Source organism: Ixodes scapularis, unplaced genomic scaffold (genome assembly GCF_016920785.2).
Source record: "Ixodes scapularis isolate PalLabHiFi unplaced genomic scaffold, ASM1692078v2 PGA_scaffold2__306_contigs__length_199485367, whole genome shotgun sequence".
Classification (NCBI taxonomy): domain Eukaryota; kingdom Metazoa; phylum Arthropoda; class Arachnida; order Ixodida; family Ixodidae; genus Ixodes; species Ixodes scapularis.
Genome location: NW_024609857.1, coordinates 16,659,960 through 16,680,582, shown reverse-complemented (window position 1 = coordinate 16,680,582; position 20,623 = coordinate 16,659,960). Strand labels below are relative to the sequence as shown.

General features: G+C 48.9%; 1 protein-coding gene across 25 annotated transcripts in view; it reads right to left on the bottom strand.

Annotated features, from left to right (window-relative positions):
* Positions 1-20,623, bottom strand: part of LOC8041424 (ensconsin) — an 84,803-nt gene that overhangs the window by 63,355 nt on the left and 825 nt on the right. For 3 of the 25 annotated variants that reach the window (XM_042291713.1, XM_042291731.1, XM_042291725.1), the window contains exon 1: positions 304-438. The exons of 19 other annotated variants lie outside the window; for them this stretch is intronic. In XM_042291713.1, coding sequence (XP_042147647.1) covers positions 304-346 — 43 coding nt within the window. In that variant the 5' untranslated portion in view covers positions 347-438. Of the gene's footprint in view, positions 1-303; positions 468-20,623 lie in introns of those variants that run through there. 3 more of the 25 variants (XM_042291729.1, XM_042291720.1, XM_042291716.1) reach the window with 2 other exon arrangements.

Below are 20,623 nucleotides of genomic sequence, written 5' to 3'. Positions count from 1 at the left end.
TTTTGGCCCACAAAATTGTATTTGAAATACCCACGTTTTAGTATTTAAGTACACACGTCAAACACATTACCCAATTCGTAATTAAATACAAATGCAAACTACACAAAGTATTTGAAATACGTATTTCAAATACTTGTATTTGAAATACTGCCCATCCCTGAGTGTAAACAAGCGTTCTTCGCAGCTTCGGTTCCTTAACCCTTTCCCATTTGCGCCAATGTCCGTCAATAAAAAAAAAAACAAAAAAACAAGGGGCTTCTAGATGAATTAATTCGCGGCTCGGCGTCCCGTCCACGGGCTCACCTGCGAACTGGACGACCCCTGACTCGCAGTAGTACAGCCTCATTCCGGCGACGGCGACGCAGACCGTGCGGCGTTGCCGCTAATCCACGAGCCGACGGCGTTTCCTCCGACGCGAGCCCGTCGACGGCCGGCGGCGCACTGGCCGCCTCTCCGCGTCGCCGTCTATTTCGGGGCCGCCTCCGCAACTTCCCTTCGGCAAAGCGCCTCGCCGCGGCGCTCCCGATCGCCGCACGATGCCCGCCGGGGGTCAATCGACATTCGAGGCCGCCGAGGGTTTTCTGCCTCGGACAGCGGCGTCCAGTAGAGCTCCATCAAGGAGCCGTTAGAGCACCCGTTCCCACGACGGCGGCACCGAAAACCGCGCCATTCACCGGCTGCCCAAGCCGATGGTGTAGTGCATCGGGCGCGGATGCCCGACTCCAATCGCGGCGCCGAGATAGATCGCATCGAGAGGAAAAAAAGAAAAGGTTCTCACTCGAAATTTGTCACGGTGCCGGCGGCGCTGCCACGGTCGCGCCGGAGCAAATTGTACCGTCACTACTGGGAGGTTGTCCCGTCACAGACAAACCACTGCGAGCGCGTGCGTGACTTTGTTGATTCACTGGTTTCGTGTGTACGGGCGAAGCGGCAAGATCCATATTGCTCACGGCGTGGGCGAACAGAAAAAAATATGAAAGTGACAGGGATATAGAGGTTTCGAGAGTGGGACGTGTGCGTCTTCAAAATGAGGCTAATAATCACCGATGCGGGTGGGAATTTAGCACGTAAAGCACTCCCACTAACTTGAAGTCTTCAACGTGCCCGGCAGAATAGTGATTACACGACCGCGTGCGTGTACATATACCAAGCTCGTACACGATGAAAGTGTGTGTGTGTGTGTGTGTGTGGGGGGGGGGGGGGGGGGGGGGGGGTGATCCAACTCGGAAGTGATCCGAAATTGCCACAGTGATCTAGCGGGTGGACACTTGCCGTAACGCCGAAGTAATGCCATTTCTTCATTCTTGCGAGTTAATGACGCGTAGTTTCAAATAAAAGTCGTCGAACCGCTGCAAGCACACCTTGTATAGGGAATCCAAACGCAGCATTTCCATTAAAACCTTGGATTGAGTTAGTTAATTTGTAATTTCAATGGCATTAAAAAAAAAACCTTCCTGTATTTTTTTTTTAGCTTTTTAATATTATTGAAAGCACTCCCACGCTGCGTGTGAAATCACGGCCCACGACCCCACTGTGCCACATTCACAAACAACGTGGATATGACCCCTACCAGGAGGTTAGAAGTGGAATAGTCCAGGGATCGCGAGAAACAGCCGAAAACTGCCAATCGGAAATCGAACAAACCCGTCAAAACGGAGACGACAAATGCGCCAGAGACAGGAAATTGCACATATTCCAACCGGACTTCGACGATGCGAGAGACAGCGTCACCGACGCGAAGGGAAAAGATAAAAAAACACGGGACACTTACGGCGCGTGCCCAAAGAGTGACGTACCGGTGCCATCAAAGAACGAGAAATAACTCATTCCCTCCTATTCTCTCCGAGTTCGCGTATCAGCATCACGTTACAGCGCGCGTCCGTCTATATTTACGCCGCCGCACACACCGACGCTGCCACACGGCCGTGGCGGCACCGCTCAAACAACCGGCGGCCTCCAATGCTCGCGATAACGAAAAAAAAAAAGAAAAAGAGAGAAAGAAACGAATTAAACAACGGGCCGCGAATATATAGGTCGAGCACGCAGAGCAGCGCCAAATAAACGAGACACGTCCGCCGGAGATCCCTTTAATCTCAAACAGCAGCAATTCGTAAATATATATATATATATTTATATATATATTTATAAAAAAAGACAGCTGTCCGTGGAACGCAGCACATAGCGGACCGATCGTGCTCGTCTCAAATACACGGCACTTGAATCGACACCTTCGCGGGTCGCGGCAAGAAAACAAGAAGAGAGCCTTTTCCGTCGCCTTTTCGTAGCCAATTGGAGCGACGCCCGACGCGTAATTGCTACCGTCGCCCCACCGGCAATCCCGTCTTTGGACCAGACTGCTGGGCGGCGTTTATCCACTCCCGCAGACCTGCAATCCGAGAAGCGGCGGCGCGTGGCATCGTCGACAAGTCCCTTTTGTCTAGAGTACGGTCGGCGGCGCCTTCCGTCTGCGATCGTTTCCGGCACTGGGCCCGCGAGGGTTCCGTTCGGCGGACCAGTGTGGACGACGTGATCCGAATCGACGGGATCGGACGCTGCCTCGACGCGCGCAAAGACGCTCACGCGAGGGAGTCTCCTCGAAATTGGTAGATTGCTCCTCTTCGCTCGGCTGCCACGGAAATCTGTGTGTTCGGGCAGGACCCACTTGAAAGCGTACATGTGACGACGACGTGACGATGTTGACGGCGGTGTTGGTAATTTTTGGGCTTCTTTGTATAGCGTGCCCGAGCCAACAACTTGCGACACAAAACTTCCTATTCACCCGACCGGTCTGACTCGCTTAGGTGTGAAAATCTGCAGACAAGCTTACGCGGTGTTTTGGTGGAAACACCAAAACAGCCTATATAGTGTATAACGGCGTGCGCACAAAACCAGTCTATAGAGTCCCGGTGTGCTCACCAAACCAGCCTATGTGTGTGTGTCCTGGTGTGGACGTCATACAAGCTTGGTTGGCTAGTTCGCGCACAATGCGACCCCGGAAGTGTCGTGTAGGATAGAATCCATCAATCTTTAGCTACCCTATAAAGTATCGTCCCCCCCCCCCCCCCCCCTTCCCCCTTTCAGGGGAACTAACAACAATTCGTTAGCATTCCATAGTTCCAATATTCGCTAGAAGCTAACATTTTCGAGTATCCTTTTTTCCCACACGTGATATCTGAATGGGACGCGCACTCTCCTGATATTTTTGGATATTTCCACGCCCATATAACTCGACGATCCAACTTCCGAAATGCAACCCATTTCCTTCCCGGTGTTTGCTTTTTGTACGTACCTTTTTTTGTGATTCAGACGATACAAATATAACTGAGTGACTGATGGTTGTTCATTGTGACAATGTAATTACTTCTTTTAATGTTGTTTGCGTTCTGGTTCCTCATCTTTTGCGCTTTTTTTTTTTTTAATACCTCTAAAAATATGAATCCACCAGATAATTATCTTAAGTTTTCGCTCGTGATTTTTTTTTTTTTTTCTTTAAATTCGCCTGTTTATCTCAACGTGAAATGATGGATGAAACGTGTTCTCGTTTTAAGCCTTCCTTTTAGTTATCTCCGCTTTGTTTTGTAGCCCGCACCTGCAGTCGGCATAGCATTCAAAAGGACTGCCAGGATGTTCTAAGCAAATAAATTACATCCGCTGGAATTCAGGTGCGCGCAAAGCGGAGGTCGCGACGCGATGTTCAAAAGTCGCAACCTCTCGAAACAACAAGTTGTTTCATTAGTTATGAACGTGGACAAAGCATGCTCATCCACGCAATGATCCCAGAGAGAACATATACGTTAAACTCTCAATTTACACTAAACGCCACATATAAATAAAAAAAAGAAAAAAAAGAAAGAAAAAAAAACGCTAATTGCCATAAAAAAAAAAAAAAAAAAGACTGTCAACGACAGTTGTGGTGCGCCGGGTCGACAGCAGCGCCTCCGCAGCGGGCATGACGTCAGAACCGCACGCTGCAAGTCCGGTCTTAGGGCGCCGCCATCTTGCTCAGTGGGGTGCGCTTGGGAGCGGCATTGACCCGACATACGACGCCTCAGCAAGGCTTCGTAATCAAACTATGACGCGTCCAAAACCACACGCTGGTCCATACACTTTTCCAGCGACGAGCCCAGGCCAAAAAAACTGCCGAGCCAGAGGGCCGCGGACGCATGCGCGAGGCGTGGGATACTCCAGAGAAAAGAGCGACTGCGCACGCGCAAAAAGCGTTCCACAGTCCATTAGACAAAAAGACGACAGCGCGCAGAAGGCGATTCTTGCGAGAGACGGCCCCATATGTTTGTCGGCTTGTTTAGTAAAAACAGCTTCTGATTCATTTGCGGTCAAACTATACTTACTTTCCCGTACGCCCCAAGTTTCGCCCTTTGCACGATGTCCTAGGTTATTAGCGCCTCATCTCGTCTCCAGAGGACACTCAAAAAAGGCTAAATTTAGAGACGAAAGACGAGGCCATTCACCCACGTGTCACGCAGGAAGAGTAGACTCGAAGCAGGGATGCATTCTGACGGATTTACCCCGACCTTGGCTACTTCTCCGTCACGAGTTTCCCTGACAATTCCAACTCTTTTCTACGCTGCCAGTCAACACCGCTTTGGAAACGTGGGCCTCCGCTTTTCCGCGTGCACGCGTTTTTTCGATGGAAGGAAGTGACGTCCTTCGATTGCTTCCGGCGGCCGCCTTGGAACGCGCTTTAGCGACCGAGTCTTATTTTTAATATCCGGTTGCCCCTGAGAGCGCCTACAACTCACGGAGTTTGGCCGCATGACGGGAAGAGTCTAAAATACATAATTTCCGTCCGCAAAAAAAAAAAAAAAAAAAAAAAAATAAATAAATAAAAAAAAAAAACGTGGAGACGCTGAAAAATGGTGACGCCACTGTCTGCGAGGACAAGGCCTTCACATAGGGATCTTAACCCATAGAGTTATTAGAATAAACGCTAGAGGCTCAGCTGGCGCTACTGTCTACGGGACTTCCAGTTGCAAATTGAAGCAGACAGCGTGCAGTCTACATTTCCAGCCTCCCAGGGTATTCCTATGGGAAAACGCGCGTGAATGATGTCTCTTCGCCGGAAAATAACATGAATAACTTTTGTCATTTCGGTTGTACCGGATTGCGTGCACCTTTATTGGTATTGTGAAAGTGTAATTCCTTTAGTTACAGCATTTTTCCTTTACAGCCGAACGATGTTAAACTTCGCTCTATTTCACCTCTGTTTCAAGGAAGGTATGTGGAAACGAGCGACGATTCTAAGCAAACTAACGATAGAAAGGAATGTAGAGTGTGTTCAAGGTTTGCTAGCATTTCGGTGGTGCTTTTATATTGCTAATATGCCCGTCCTGTCATTGGATGAAAATGATTCCGTCGTGCATCTTTACGATCAGTTAAAGAAACATTCGAACGCAAAAAAAAAAAAAAAAAAATAAAGCACGAGAGCTACGAAAGGTGCGTCTTTTTATTATTTCCTATGTCGGGCAGTTTTTATCGGGCACCTGCTCTCTGCCCCCCCCCCCCCCCCCCCCCCCCCTATTTGCAGAGATTTTGAGCGTGCGGTTGATGATTTCAACCCAGAACAAGCATCTTCGCACATATTCATGAGCAGAAAGAATAAAGCGGTACTTATTAATTGCAAATCTGACTATATTACGTGGCTTTCAATTTATTTTGATCGTCTGCGTACACAAGGAGTTACTTATCCAGTGTTACTGCTTAGTTCTTGCCGTCTGTTTTGGTTTTCCACATGTCCTTCGTTCGTTTGGCACGTATGTCCCTCATGCTGGAAAGCGTCGACGCCGTGTTCGCGCTAAATGTGTCCGACAGTGCACATAAATACACGTACGAAGCGGTTTTAACACCGTTTTTCATGCCACAAATTTCAAATAAAAATGCTGTAACTGACCAATTATTTCGTCTGCGTGACTGAGGAATTTTCCAATGTGCCTAGTACGTACATATTATTCGTGATATGTGCTCTTATAATCGAGCGCAGAGAGAAAATGCACTCGGCTTTTTCCCATAGAAATTCATTACCGGAAGTCAATTTCTGTCTGCTTGCTGTCTGCTTCAAAATGCAACAGCACACTAGCGCCACCTGAGCCTCTAGCGTTTATTGTAATAAGTCTGTCTTAACCTTCACCTCAACGCGGGAGACAAGAGGAGCAGAAAGATCTATGGTCATACGCTTTTCTTTATTATTATTATTATTATTATCTGGCATACAGTGCAAAAGTTTTGCTCTCGTGAAATGCAGTTTCAGGGCCACTTCACAGATGGTGCAAGCGTGCCGGTGTGTGTTCCATCGTCGTTAGCGATCACAAGAACTCGGTCGTAAGCAAACGCGAGTGTGGCCACCAGCCTAACATTGAAATAAAGGCCCGTTGACACTCTTACAACGAGAGGACACACTGGCGCCATCTATTGGGTAGCAGTGTAAACTTAGATAGCGGTCCGGCATATTTTCTATTTCTCTCGCGCATTATGCTTTCTTTCTTGGCTCGAAAAACTTTTGTCAACGTTATAAACGAGCCTTTCTTATGGGTATTATTGCGCACATTTGGCCTCGGAAATCCAGCAAAACCTTAGCTCTAGTGAAATGCAGTTCCAGGGCCACCGCATAGATGGGTCACCTAGGATAAACAACAATGTTCTCGAATTCACTAGAACAATTAACTGAAGAATAAATAAAAGACGAGTAACTCCTATGAATCGAACCCTGTTTTTTCGAGCAGAAAACAAGCAAAATAACCGTTAATCCGCGGCCGCGCTTTTTTATTTTTTATTTCATTCTTTGTATTTTGACAACAGCATTTGGTCAAAGAGCGCTTAAAGGCCGTCAACCTAGGTTCGGCTGACGCGGTCGGTTAAAACCCGGGACAGTATAAAAAAGACCTTTTCACCCTCCGCCGCATGGGCGCTGCCATCTTGGAATCACGTGATGGGTCCGCCATTAGGTTGCTTCAACTTGTTGCTCCGCTCTCCCGTCCGCGCCTTGGCGGATGCGTTGAATTCGTGTTTTTTGTCGCGTTTCACCGCGTCTCTTGCAAGTTGTCTTACTCCGTAAAGTGTCTTCCGATGCTTATACGTACCACGCAATCGCATTACATTATTATGCGCGCAACTTCTGTAGTTGGTTTTGTTACACGTTTTGAATATTTCTTTTTACCGTCGGCGTGCGGGATACGTGTGATAAGGTTTTATAGGAACAGGAATCAGCGTTAGCACTTGCGCACATTGAATACATATATGACTTGAGGAGAGCCTCGAGGGTTCAAATACCAATAACTTATGAGAACTGAGGTTTGGTTACTAATAAGGGCCGAACATTTGCAATAGGAAACCCAATGTTCTTGTATATATGAGTGCGCATTGGCGTCAAGGAAGGAAATAAAAACACTCAGCGTAATTAGCCACGTGTTTTTCCTCAAAACATGGTGTTTTGTAGTTACAACAGATCGAAAACAGTTTCTTTTGATTACACTAGGGAACTTGTGGACAAGACGCGGGAACAAACATTGTTTGAATTATTTTTTATGCTAGGAATAATGGCAGCTTAACATTAGGCAACTTGTTTGTTCGCAATATCACACCTATATCTGTTTCACGTTCTTAATCGCATATGTGATATGAGCATTCGCTTTATCGGTTTATTTAGGAATTCCACGGAATTGTATATCGTGCTTGGTCCCATGTTCATAGTCTTTCAGTTGCTTGAGTCATTTTTTTAATATAACCATGCAGTTTCAATTAATTTATTTCAACACAAATATTTGAACTTCCCGCGTAAGAAACTGTCACAGACAGCTTGATAGTGCCTATGATTCACAAAGTGCCACGCCGAAAAGAATCGTTTTGCATGAAAATCACCCGAGTGCAGCCGGTTGTCGACGGCGAATAGGGATTTACTTTCAGCAGCTGGCGACGTCAAAATGTCCAAAGCGCATCGCTTCAAATCAGTGAACAGCTTTCTACACAGGTCCATCGAGTGGCGCCTGGCGTTCGACTTCAGCCAAACTTACCGGAGATCATTTCTTTTGCGCTCTTCAATTTCATTCGGCAAATTTTACGGAAGATGAATATCAGACATTATTTGAAGTCTGGCATTCACTTATCTTACGATTCTCATACCTTGAGAACGTCGTAAGCAAATGTTCATATAACGAAAAGTTTATTTCATAAGGCCAATATTTTGAAATGCTGTAAATGAGTAGTTTAGTTAAAGAAATTTTCCAGTCAGCCTAGGCTGGTCTATCAATATATATGTCTCGAGCGCTTAATTTCTTTAAATAAAACAGGCCGAGACAATATCACTTTTTTTATATTGTCTACGTGATTATATGAAACTTTTCTAGTCATTATAAAAGACGTTTCGAGTCTCGAAGTTAAAAAAGGTTGGTGTACGGAAACCAAACATCAAACAGTAAACTTGTCAGTTCATCTGTTCTTGGTGATTCAGCAGATTGTTAATCATGTTGTCGACCAGCTTTTTCACTAAGCACTCATGCAATATAGCCTGTTGCAATATAAGATGATCAGTTCGATATCTGACTTGAGCGCGAGCTATCTACCTTCCGCACCGTTCGGTGCACGCACAGCCAAAGCACGGCTGCAGCCAACGAGCGCTCGCTGCAGGCGGAGCTTGTCCTGCTCTTTTTCTTTTCTTAAAATTAGTGTCCCCGGGTACGGATGTGGACAATATGCTCCTCCCTGTGCATCAGCACAGTTGTTTCACCGCCGAACCTGGCCGAAATTAACGATGGACGGAATCAGACGCATATAGTGTTCGTAAAAGAGATCGCAATTTAGGCTCGAAACCACTTCGTGGTTTGCCAAGTGGCTCAATACTATTGTTTCCTTCGCTGTGTGCTACTGGAAAGAAATTCATATCGCAAAATTAATCGAAAGTGACATGAAACAGCATCACAATCGCGTGCACGTTCAAACCGAAACCGACCAAATTGAAGCAACCTCATGGCGGCGAGTGCGCCAGCGCCCTCTACCCGCCGGTCAGGCAACTACTGAAATGAAAAGGTCTATAAACGCCTCTCAAAGTGCACACATTTTGAACAAAATAACTGCGAACTGGCTGTGCATCAATATCAGCGTGCCTAACAGCCATTGGACTCCTCCATATTGCGTGTAGGCCCAGCAGCATCAAGGCCCATTCACACTCTTGCGACCGAGTAAGACCGAGAGAGACCAGACCGGTTTTTAAGCCTCTTGCAATCTCTTAGAACCAGCTCCGCTGCAGCGCATCCGGTCCTAAGAAGTCGCAAAAGGCTTAAAAACAGGTCTGGTCTCTCTCGGTCTCACTCGGTCGCAAGAGTGTGAACGGCGCTTAAGAAGTCTCGTCTCCGTCGGTAGTACTCGGTTCCAAGAGTGTGAACGGCGCTTAAGAAGTCTCGTCTCCGTCGGTAGTACTCGGTTCCAAGAGTGTGAACGGGTTTGGATGCTTCTAGGCGACGGGCGGTACCGATGCACTCAAAAAAGCGTCTAGAACCGAGGGGTGGCGGCAGCCGCGACAAGTTATATACAACAACGCAACTCCGGCCCGAGTCCGTCCACGCCTCCAGTAGACTTGGACTAGTTCACCTGTGCACTCCCGCGTCGGTCTGGTTAGGAGATCGGTTGGGCGCGGCGGATCGCCGTAGCCGAACCACCCACGTGCGTGCACGCGGGCGCACAGGGGCATCGCTTAGCGTTTCCTGCTTGGTCGACCGCCAAATTCCTCAACCGACGCAAGGCGAGCCCCGAGAAGGGGACTCCTCAAACCAGAAGATTGCATCGAAGAACATAAATATACGCCGCTAAGTCGCTGTTCCTGGTTTAGAAAACCCGCTGGGGTAGAAACAATAAGAAAATAAATACTTACAGCCACCTTAATCTTACACCTCCTAATGACCCCACGTTAATCAAGCGATTTTGTTTTTGCCCGAGTATATAGCAGTAATCTTTCAGACAGCATCTTTCCGCGAGGTACGCAGTTCCGCCGTCAGTTTTCGGAAAGTCGCCGAAGACAATTAGCGCACTAATTATAGTCAGAAACACGCGTGTGGCCTGAATGTCCAACGACGACACCGAACATATATCCAACGAAAAGGCGAGCCGCAATATCCATCGAGACGGAAGATCCAAGACCGAGACGGAACGCCTAACGAGACTGATCGTTCTGCGTGCCTGGTTCGCTATTCGGACGCCTTCGACGTTCAGATAGGGACTCTCGGAAACAGTCACACGCGACAGGAGTGCTGGCCCGGAAATCGTGAACGCCCGAACGCGTGCACGATTAGTCGCCCTCCTCGTCCCATGTACAGTGTGCTTTATTATGTTATTCATCACGGGGATGCTTTCAAGGTTTACGTTTTGTTTACGGGAACAGCTGCCTCACATTCATACCGTACGCCAAGGTCATAGCAGTGCATGGTTGCTGCACGGGTCCCTATCAGGGCCCTTCAAGTCGCCCGGCCTTGTTCTAGCACGTACATATGCGGGGCAAGTCGAGCACATCGATAGGCTTTGACAGGTCTGTGTCGCACGAAATTACCTCGTTGGTCGCGCGACAACACGGTAGGCCTAATTAGATCCCACGCGTTTAGCACATTCTCGATTCGACCCGATAAACAGCCAGCTGCAAACCGAGATATACCTAGGACAATTTGATCGAACGCTTCCTGCCCCGTCCAGTGCCTTGACTCGACGCCAAGTCTCATGGAACTATTGACAAGCGTTGATTATTGACAGGGACGCTAAGTGTCCGGCTGAAATACCACTTATCAATGATTGAACATGTGCAGTCAGCATGGCCCTTCCAGCCCAGCAGGGAAGTGACTCTTCAGAGGTGCGGCGGGGGACAGCGGGTATTCAACCGCCAGCGGAACGCTGCGAAGCGGCGTGTACGGGAGGGCCAAATGGGTTAATATATATTTTTTTTTAATGTGCCATGCGCAGACTGTCGCCGCGAAGCGGCGTGTGTGCGTGTGTGTGTGTGGGGGGAGGGGGGGGGGGGGGGGGGCGGGTAGGTCAACGCGCGCCCAGTGATACACCCGCTGTTCAAAAGTTTGACCCGCCCAGCAGGGCCCGAATGGGAAGGTGAAAGCGATGTGAACGGCTGTGCCCTTCATAACGGGCGGCAGCTTGCGCCACCTAGCCTATAAACTGAAAAGTAAACATATCTCTTTTTCCTTCGCCCTTTTGAAGCCAATTTCCTCCCCCTCTGCATTTTTGTAACAATCACCTGTGTGGGATTATCGCCAAAATAACCTAAAAAGAATCGGGCAAAAATTAAAATAAAAAAATAAAAACACGCATTAGTCGCCTTCTCCCACCAGCGAAGGAGTCGCCAATTTTCCTCCGGTCAAGCATGTCGGTATTACTATTACCCCAGATACCGACACAAACAGGACTGACACGAGACAGGATTGAGACTTTGGGCCACAGCTACACGGGAGGGGAAGTCCCTATTTCCCTGTCCCCCAGCTGTGCTAGTTAGTTGATACTTCATCCGAATTTCCCCCAACATAATTTTCACCAATTCGTTGTTGACGATGTCACTCTCTCAATATGTGCGGCGCCATCACCACAGTCGTCGCGTTCGAGGGCGTTCTTTTAAACGAAATAGCTGCAAGTTGTGCGCACCCTGCGCCACGCGATCTCGTAAAAAACGAAATAATATGTAAAAAAAAAACCACAAACACGCGAGAAAAGAGAGAGGTGGGGGGCACCCCGTTCGGGGCATCGGAGTCCATGAGCCCCGCGGGGAATGCCGCTGCGTCGCCGGATTTAGACCCTTCGCGTGGCGCCTGCGACCGTGGGCCCGGACGAGTTCGGCGCTCGGCAAACGTGCGGCCAACAGCTGCATGCGGCGGAAGCCAGCGCACCGCGTGTCACGGGCAGGAAGACGCCTCGACGGCTCCTCAGGTTCCGCCGAACGACGACGCGTATTTATAAGCAAACTCGAGCTCTCTTCGAAGTCTGCGAGGTTGTGCCGCCCCCCCCCCCCCCCCCCCCCCCCCTCCTTTCCTGCCTTTCAAAAAGGTGGCAACTTCGATCCAGCAGTCGTATACGAGTTTGCAATTACGAACATCGAAAAAAAAAAAAAAAAAGTCGGGACACGGGATAAAGGACCTTTTCCTTTTGTCTAAAGGCATGGTTCGCATATATTTTCGGTTGAGTGCGATCGACCGCGGTACGGCCATATCTGATCGCTTAGCACGGATGGATGGATGGATTGATGAGTGTGGCACCCTATTAATCTAGAGTAACCGCATATGCTCCGCTATGGTGCTCCCAGGGCGGCCATGCTGGATCCAAGGCCGAACTGCGGGAAGCGACCGTCGCTTCTTCAGGAGATCCGGAGACGCGGATGGCGTGGCTGTGAAGCGGCGCGCTGCGACGTGCGGAGCAGAGACGATATAGTGCGACGAAAAAACGCGCGTACGCCGTCGTCTCGCCATTTGTTTCCTGTTTGTCTCCATGCCTTCGGCAGAACACGGTAGCCGACGAAAACGTCGTCCCTTTGATGAAAGCCGTATATGCACGTCGATGCCTGGTCCGAAGTGCCCGGATCTGCCGGTCGAGTATCACTCCGCGAGCGCCGCAGACGCGATCGTCCTTCGTGTCGTCTGCTTCCCAGACCTTTGGAAACATGCTTTAAAACATCGCTCGCGTTACGAAACAACCCGTTTATACTGTATCCAGTGGCTACACACAATGTTTAATGGTAAAGGAACCTTCCAGGTCGTTCTAGTTTAGTGTAGGATGTACATCTCGCAAACGCAAAGCGAGAAACATGATCCGCCCGAAGCTCGGCGCCTGCAAGGTCGCTTTCCCGCACAAAGATCGGATCCAGTGCGGTGCACGCGACCGCTTCTCCGCCAATACAGAGTTGGCGGCGCAACGAAAAGGAACGCGACACTATGGCTCCGCAAGAGCCTATACAGTTACTCTATATAAATCGGGCTGCTTCAGCTACCAAGCCAAAGTCGAGAGAACAGACCGGCGCTACATAGTATTAGCCCCCGAAAGAATTTCGATCTCCGCATATATTTGGAACCATTTTTTTAAGCACAACTTTTTCACCGTAGACTCCGTCAGTTCTTTTTCAGTCCTTCTTTTTTTATGGTAATGATAACATTTGTAATAATCACCTAACAAGCCGCGTTTTCTTTTTTTTTTTCACAGTTTTTCGGAGTTTGCAGGCCATGTTAGAGCCCTACAACAAACACGATCAAAAATATCTTCAGCAAACATTTAGGTATGTTCCAGCTATTTCACGAGATTTCCATGTGGACGGGGAGAAGAAAAAAAAAAGAGAAAGAGAAACGCAGGCTGAGACTATTTGCAAAATACACGCACTTGCCGTCGCACAGCAAACCACGCAGTAAAGCCGGGCCACTGTGCGAACATTAAAAAAAAACACTAATTCCCATACTACAAAAAAAAAAATCTTTCTATATATATATATGCGTGCTATTATTTCGAGTTTGTTCAAACTAAGCGAGCAATTGAAGCGCTCTTACGAAGAAACCGCCGCCGCGGCAAGTGTGGGAAATCGGCAGATAACTTAAGTAGCACGCCTTCAGAAAGGTGGCCACACCAGCGTGCACGCCGATTTTTGAACACCTCGACCGTTCGGCGCAATAATAAATAAATAAAAAAAGCCCACGTATTTAATACAGGGGGGTTGCTCGGTACAGCCGTTTAGGTGCACGGCACATCGAACCAAACCGCGCGATCCGTAGCACCACAAGCATGCATCGCGCGCGTCCGAAGCGCAGCGCGGTCGATGATTACAGCCAAAACCCGCATGCTCGCACATTCATCTAGCTAGCCGATTGTTGCCCACGCATTTTCAAAGCGCGGGCCGTGATTTTACGATTGCGGCCAGCCCGCACGTCTCAAACCTAAATAAAAAAATAAAAATAATAATAAAAGAAATCATAGGGGTAAAAACTAAATCGACCGAGGCCGAAAAGTGCGCCTCCCATATGGCTTCCGAAGCTGTTCGGCTGGACGCCGAGCCAACCACCCCGAACCTATCAATCAATAGTCAAGCTGAACCTCAAATTGGCCGCCGCAACCAGAGGCGCGACCCATATTTCGCATCTCCGCAAATATAAAAAAAAAAAAAAAAAAAAAAAAGCACGGACTGAAGATTGACGGCGAGCGGTGAATTTCCCCGCCGAAAGGGAAGACCCAATGTTTGGGTACAGGATAAGCGGCTGTGCAGGCGTCTAGCAGCTCAGCAGCGTCACGTCGCACGCCTAATCCGAGTGTATACATATATGGTCGTTACACAATCTCCAGCAGAGGCGCCCAAGTGTGCACCGTGACACAAAGGAAGGGGGGCAAACGCGGTCTCTGGCTCAATATACGTCGGGACGCGCTTGATATACTTGTGTGATTGTGTCGTCTTCGTCCTACAGGCTTTTTTTTTTTTTTTTTTTTCTTGCCTCGCACTCAATACTTTCTTCGTCCACTAATACGCCAACAGGAAATTTTAGCGAAGTCACAGGTCGCACATTGAAAGAAGGTTTACAAACAAAAGCGAGGTGATGCACTTTCGCCGATAGCTTTTTACCCTCTATTATACGGAACACGCGAACCCCAATCCAACAATATACCCCGATTCGAATCAGACTGGAAGATAGCACACAAAGGTATATAAGCATCCTGAAGAGGCAAATAAAGGATACTAAAATTTGACGTATGGTGTAACTAAAGAAATACCGCTAACCGGAAGCGCGCCACACCCGCTATGAGAGAAGAGTATCCGAGGGTGACCCTCGTGTATAGATATACGACTCGGCATGTTCATCCTGAATGATTCTCAGCAGCTTCGTTCAGTTTCTTTTCGTTCCCTCTCTCGGCAAAGGAGGACCAGTTTACGTACCACGCCGGGAGATGGCGTTCCCACGCACTGGGATCCACACTAAAGTCACTGAATCCAGGGCAAGTAACGTCACCGCGTTCCCTGCCTGCTAGCCGAACACAAACAGATACCAACAAACAGATGACCAAAATCTCGCGAAGTGACTGACTGGTCGGTCTCAGTTACCATGACAATCGCTATTTCGGTCCATTCAAATCTTCGAAGGGAATCAGTGTCATCAGTGTCACCAACGTCGTTATGGAGCATGGAAGCGTTCCTCGCCAATACAGGCGCCTTTGGCGCTGCGCATGCAATCCACTTATCAACGAGGCTTATCTCCACGTATCTCTTAAAATGGCATAGTTGTTCTCGCGTATTTAAAGAAAATTACTTTTAGATGCTTCCAAGCATCGACGCCGCACGTGCTGGCGGTACGAAGATTCGCGCTTGTTTCCCCGCCATGTGGAAAACAAAATCTCGCGGTATTCAAGAAACGTCTCTATAAAGCTACCCGTCACCAGCGAATCTATATCGGCTCACCAAGAATGAAAGAGGTCAAGTAGAAACTGCTCATCCCATGTTCCGAAATGGCAACCGTACGGGGAGCCCTACTTTCCCAGGATCCAGTGGCACTAGTCACTGAGAGGATGAGAAGAAAACGGCAGTCTCTCTCTTTCAAATATGCAACCGCCACCACGAGCTCGAGGCTGCTCGCGAGACGCAAGCTTTATCGACGATAGGAAGCTCAAGCTGGAGGCGGTGTCGTTCTCAACCTGTCAGTGAATCAAATTCACACGCCCTACAGGTCGATTCGTGCGAAGCGAGCCGAAAGGGGAACTTGACACAGAAGCCGCGTCACCTTTGAGAGTCATCGATAAGCGAATGCGCCATCGGTCAGGAATGCGCTGATTCGTGTCGACAATAATAGTGTATATCGAGATAAACGGGACGTGGCCGGCCGCCAGTGACACGCGGTGCGCGTTCTGCTGAGATACGGAGAAATTATATACTATCGCTTCTCCGCAGCCGATAAGCGCTGGACGCTGGAGAAATGCACGCTCTTACGTGACCCAACGCACACTCGGTCAGGAGATGGCAGGAGCCTAAGGCTCCGCGGCGACGTTAACATTCGTCACCTATTTACATGTCAATATTTGGAAAAACATCTTCAGAGGACACAGTTTTTAAACAGCAGAGACATCTGATCGAACCTTAGGGACGCTACAAGAGACCGGGCTGGATAAGATCACGCAACGTCACAAAAGTATCGAGAGGACGTGGGGAGGAGGCCGGAGCCAGAAGCAGGATTTGGGCAAACTTGAAGAGTGCCACACGTCCTCTTGTTACGAGTCATACGTCCCCCTAGCAACGCAGCGTCTACGTGGAACTGGATTGTGAGCAGTTTGGGGGTACAATTGCCCGTGACACTGCGCTGGGACATATGGTAGTGCACCTGTCGCCAAGGTTCGTGCAAGACGAACCAGGAACAATAACCTCGAACACAGCAGCTGGGGTGGAGCACTTCTCGCGAAACACGGCATACGTGCTCATAAAACCAAATGTGGCTCTGTCGTTAATAAATAAACAACCCGATAATGCGCGAGTCTTGCTACAGCTATAAACAAGAAACCAACGACAGCAACATGCCTCGAACCAGAGTCCTTCGCGATCTGACAGCTTTGAAAAAGAAAGGAGGATATATGCTCAAACACGAGCATCATGCACGCGAGGGTATCTTTGGCAGGATTGCAATCACTTACTTCGCGAGTGCCGAACGACTAAACGCCTGCCAAAGGTACCGTCGCGAGCGCGCTGCATGTGCTGGAGGCTTGTCCATGTCGGTTGCTTTTGTTTGTCGCTCTAAAGGGACTCGGGCGTAAGCCTGCCAGATAGGTCGACCCTCCCGAGTCTAATTCCCGAGGATGGCCATCCTCGTGCGCAAACACTTTTTGCTTTCGTCGGCATGGCGCAGTAGCACCTACTCGTTGAGAAGATCGAGTTCGTGCTGAAATCATCCCATCTTTCTCTGACTGCTGCCAACCAGAAAAGAACGTGCGGATGCAGGCTAGGCTGTTCGAAGATCGAACGCGACCAGCCATATTGGCTGGACGTTCCCGCACGGGGTATCCAAAGAAGGCTGCCGCGAAAGGCAGCCCCTATGGCAGATGTAATGACTGACGCCGACTCACTGTAAATTAGTTATATTTACACTCGCATGACAGATGACCCCCAGCGTCATACACTCGCCCCGGGCAGTGTATGACGCTGGCCCGAGTCGTATTGAGACAGCCCGCCTTTCTGGCCGCCCCGGGCATCCGCCATGATGCGGGGTGAGAAGCGTTCCCAATGAGTTTTAAAAACACCATTCGCGGCGGCACACAAGAACACAAGACGCGCCCTGATACCCAGCACCGTGCAGCACCACACAGCACAGCCAACGCGGGAGCGGCGCCCCGAAGAGCGCCTAGCTGTGTTAGGAGATTTGTGCTTGTCCTTTGTCTCTCTTGTTCCCCTTCTCCGGGGATTTCGACATTCTTGTCCAGCTGACTTGCACCTTTGCATTTAATTGCATTATAATCATAACTTTAAAATGCGAGCCTTTCACCCTTGTTGGTGTTAGACTGGTGGCAGCTGATAAAACCTGTTTGCTCTACTGACGTCTAACTCCAGGTTAGCTCAGTTGGTAGAGCGCTCCACTGGAAATGAAGAGGTTCCGGGTTCGATACCCGAACCAGGCGGACTCTTTCGGTAGTGCACCAGTCACCTAACTGTGTTTGGAGATTTGTGTTTGTCCTTTGTCCCTCTTGTTCCCCTTGTCCAGAGATTATTTTCGTCAGCACTTTCGAGAACGTTTCTAAAACCACTCGGCATGGCCGCGGAACCTGACGCTCGTTCGATGGCGCCACAGTATTCAAAATGGCGCTACCCACGATAAAACGGTCTAAAGGACTTCCTTGTCGTAAAGCGCTTCTCCGCTATTCTTCGCTCGCATCTGCGGTGGTCACGGTACGGTCCCCCTCGTTCATTCGCCTGTCCACTAAAAAAAAGTCCTCGCTCAAGCGGAAAAAAAAAAAGCGGAATAAATGACTCGTGCCACAACAAAGAGGTCCCAAGGTCGTTTCGAACCAGCCAGACACGCAACTGACAGACCGATATTTTGATTCTTTATTTGTCATAGGGCTTTTACCAACAGGAAAATCGTCCGCTGTCAACATAATACAACCTTCCCCGATCATAATGTGAGAGTAATCATTCGAGCTCGATTTACCTTATAAAGTAAATACATTACATAGAAAAGAAAGGAAGTGTTGCAAGATCAAGGAAGTCTACGTCAAGAGGGAGGTCACTGTAGCAATTGATACGTAAACAAACAAGAAACAAAATCTAAGTAGGTACGAATGTTTCGCTCGTGCCCAACACAAAAACAAAGAACGCGCCTGGCCTCCAGCCGGGCAAGGGCTCCTCGATTTCGCGAAATGCCGGGCAAGCCTTGACCCCGTGCGTGCGACGGAAAATATACCCTATCAATTCGGCTTGGTACCGCCAATAAAATTGGGAATTCTCACGTCTTCGGCAGCTCTATTCCCAGGCACCAGAATTCGAGCGGTCACACGATGCGCCGACGACAGTGTGGTATAGCACGGTGAAGCGTTCAGCACCGGGGAAAGGGGACGGACGATCCACCGAAGATAAAAAAGAACGCGGCTCCGAAAGGCGTGCAGGCGGTCTTGACAATGGATGCGTCGAGGTCATATCGGAAAACAAAGACGGCGCTGACTCTATTCCCAGGACAAAGAGGGAGGAGCTCAGAAACATCTGAACTGCGAGACGACGACTTTGTCGTTCCCCAGAGTGCGCGTGAGGACCGAGGGATGAGGGCTAACGAAGCAGCACTCATTAGATGAGCGAAAGATCATCGACTGTACTCGAAACTGCCGACAATTAACCGGTCCTTGAACGTCTTCGGGGTGCAACCGGTGCAACGGACCGCGCCAGCTCATCAACTCTGTTGTGTGGGCGGGCTTTCCAACGTATAACACGCGGGCAAGGCAACAGGGAAGGTGACACGACGACCACAGATAAAGCCTGTGTTTCTGTTATTCCTTGTTAATACCGAGGGCATTGAATCGTGTTACGCGTTTGCAGCACTTTCAGCAGAGACCACGATACCTCGAAGGAAATCGTTATCGTACTCCTGATGTTGCGAGGTATACAAGGTGTACTTAGCGAATCATTGTGGGCTTTTCTAAAAGATTGAAGTCTCGAACTGCTTGACAGATTGGCAATGGACAGCTGAATAGTTATGTTCGTTGTTTTATGGATTGCCGTGGACCCGCACCTCTACGCGAATTGCGTCTGTTTCGAAAGACGCACTTTACAAGTATGTGGCCAAATGAAACCCTCCGTTTCCGGCGTAGCTATGCGGAAAAAAGGAAGCAGACACAGGAAAATAAGCGGCTCGCTGGACGCGAATCAATACCAAGTAGAAGGTGAGCATATAGACACAAGGACGAACTCGAGGCATCGTTGTGATGCCGAGCGCAGCCAGGGAGTGGCAAAAACCGCTGCCGTCTGCGCGCATTCCGAAAATGTCGAAAAGTGACGCTATCGTGACAGACAGAAAGATAAGCTATTGTTTGCCGAGTGCAGCCTGCTGACAAGGTGGCGATACTGCGCGTAGCCACACAACGGTGAAGAGACCTGGCGGCTCCTTTCTCCTTGAGCCGATTATCGCGGATAATCTGCCAGGGGATTACGCTCTGGGGGCCACTTTCCACGCGAGAGCCCAAACAGGCTCTCCGTGAGGCCACGGATTCCCCCAATCAGTTTGCCACTGAAGTGACGTGCTTAGTCATGCTCTTAATCCGCGAGCAAGGAATGAAAAGCATTGCTCCTTGCACCCCTCACCTGGTATATTTATACGCGAGAGATGTGCCAAATTGATATTTCCGGACAGCCACCCCCAGTTAGTAACATCACGGAAATGACTTCACCAGAGAATGTTGTCACCGTAACACTGCCTCAAAAATCTCACAAAAGGGAGGTCCCCCGACACCCAGATCAAAAGGTCACTCTGATCCAGTTTTCTATTACACGAGTCTGTAACGATACGTATGATGTGGTTGCTGAGAAGAGAATAGTCCCCTCGACGAAAAACAAACCAAAGCGACCGCAGCAGTTCCTCTCTAATAATGTGCATTTCGTTAGGTATATCGCCTGCACATGAAAACACAAGAAATTGAATTTTTTTTTTTTTACTATTTCTGCTAACTCCAGTTTATTTTTAGTTTATGACCCCCTCTAACCACCAAGCTAGCTAACAACAGCAAAGCATTGATCAGATGTGCATCTACGCGTTGTGACTGCTGCACCTGTTAGACTGAAAACTGGAATCATCTGTTACCCTTCAAACTTACTAGCAAACCTAAAAATGCAAAAAAAAAAAAAGGATGATTTGGGGGGGGGGGGGGGGGGGGGGGGTAGGGGGATTTTTATTTAAAAAGCCGCATGCATCCATTGTGTGATCGGTAGACGTGCAACTAATTTGTTCAATTTGAACGATCGGCCTGACATTAACCCACGACGAGCAACGTCGAGCACGAACACAAGGCACCTCGTCGACATGCCTCATCCGTGGCTGAAACCATGGCTACAAAGCAATACCGGTATAAACATGACTAGCCTATCCAAAAATACGAACAGGATGCCGGTAAGGGGAAATCCACCTCATAATCGTAAAATGCGATA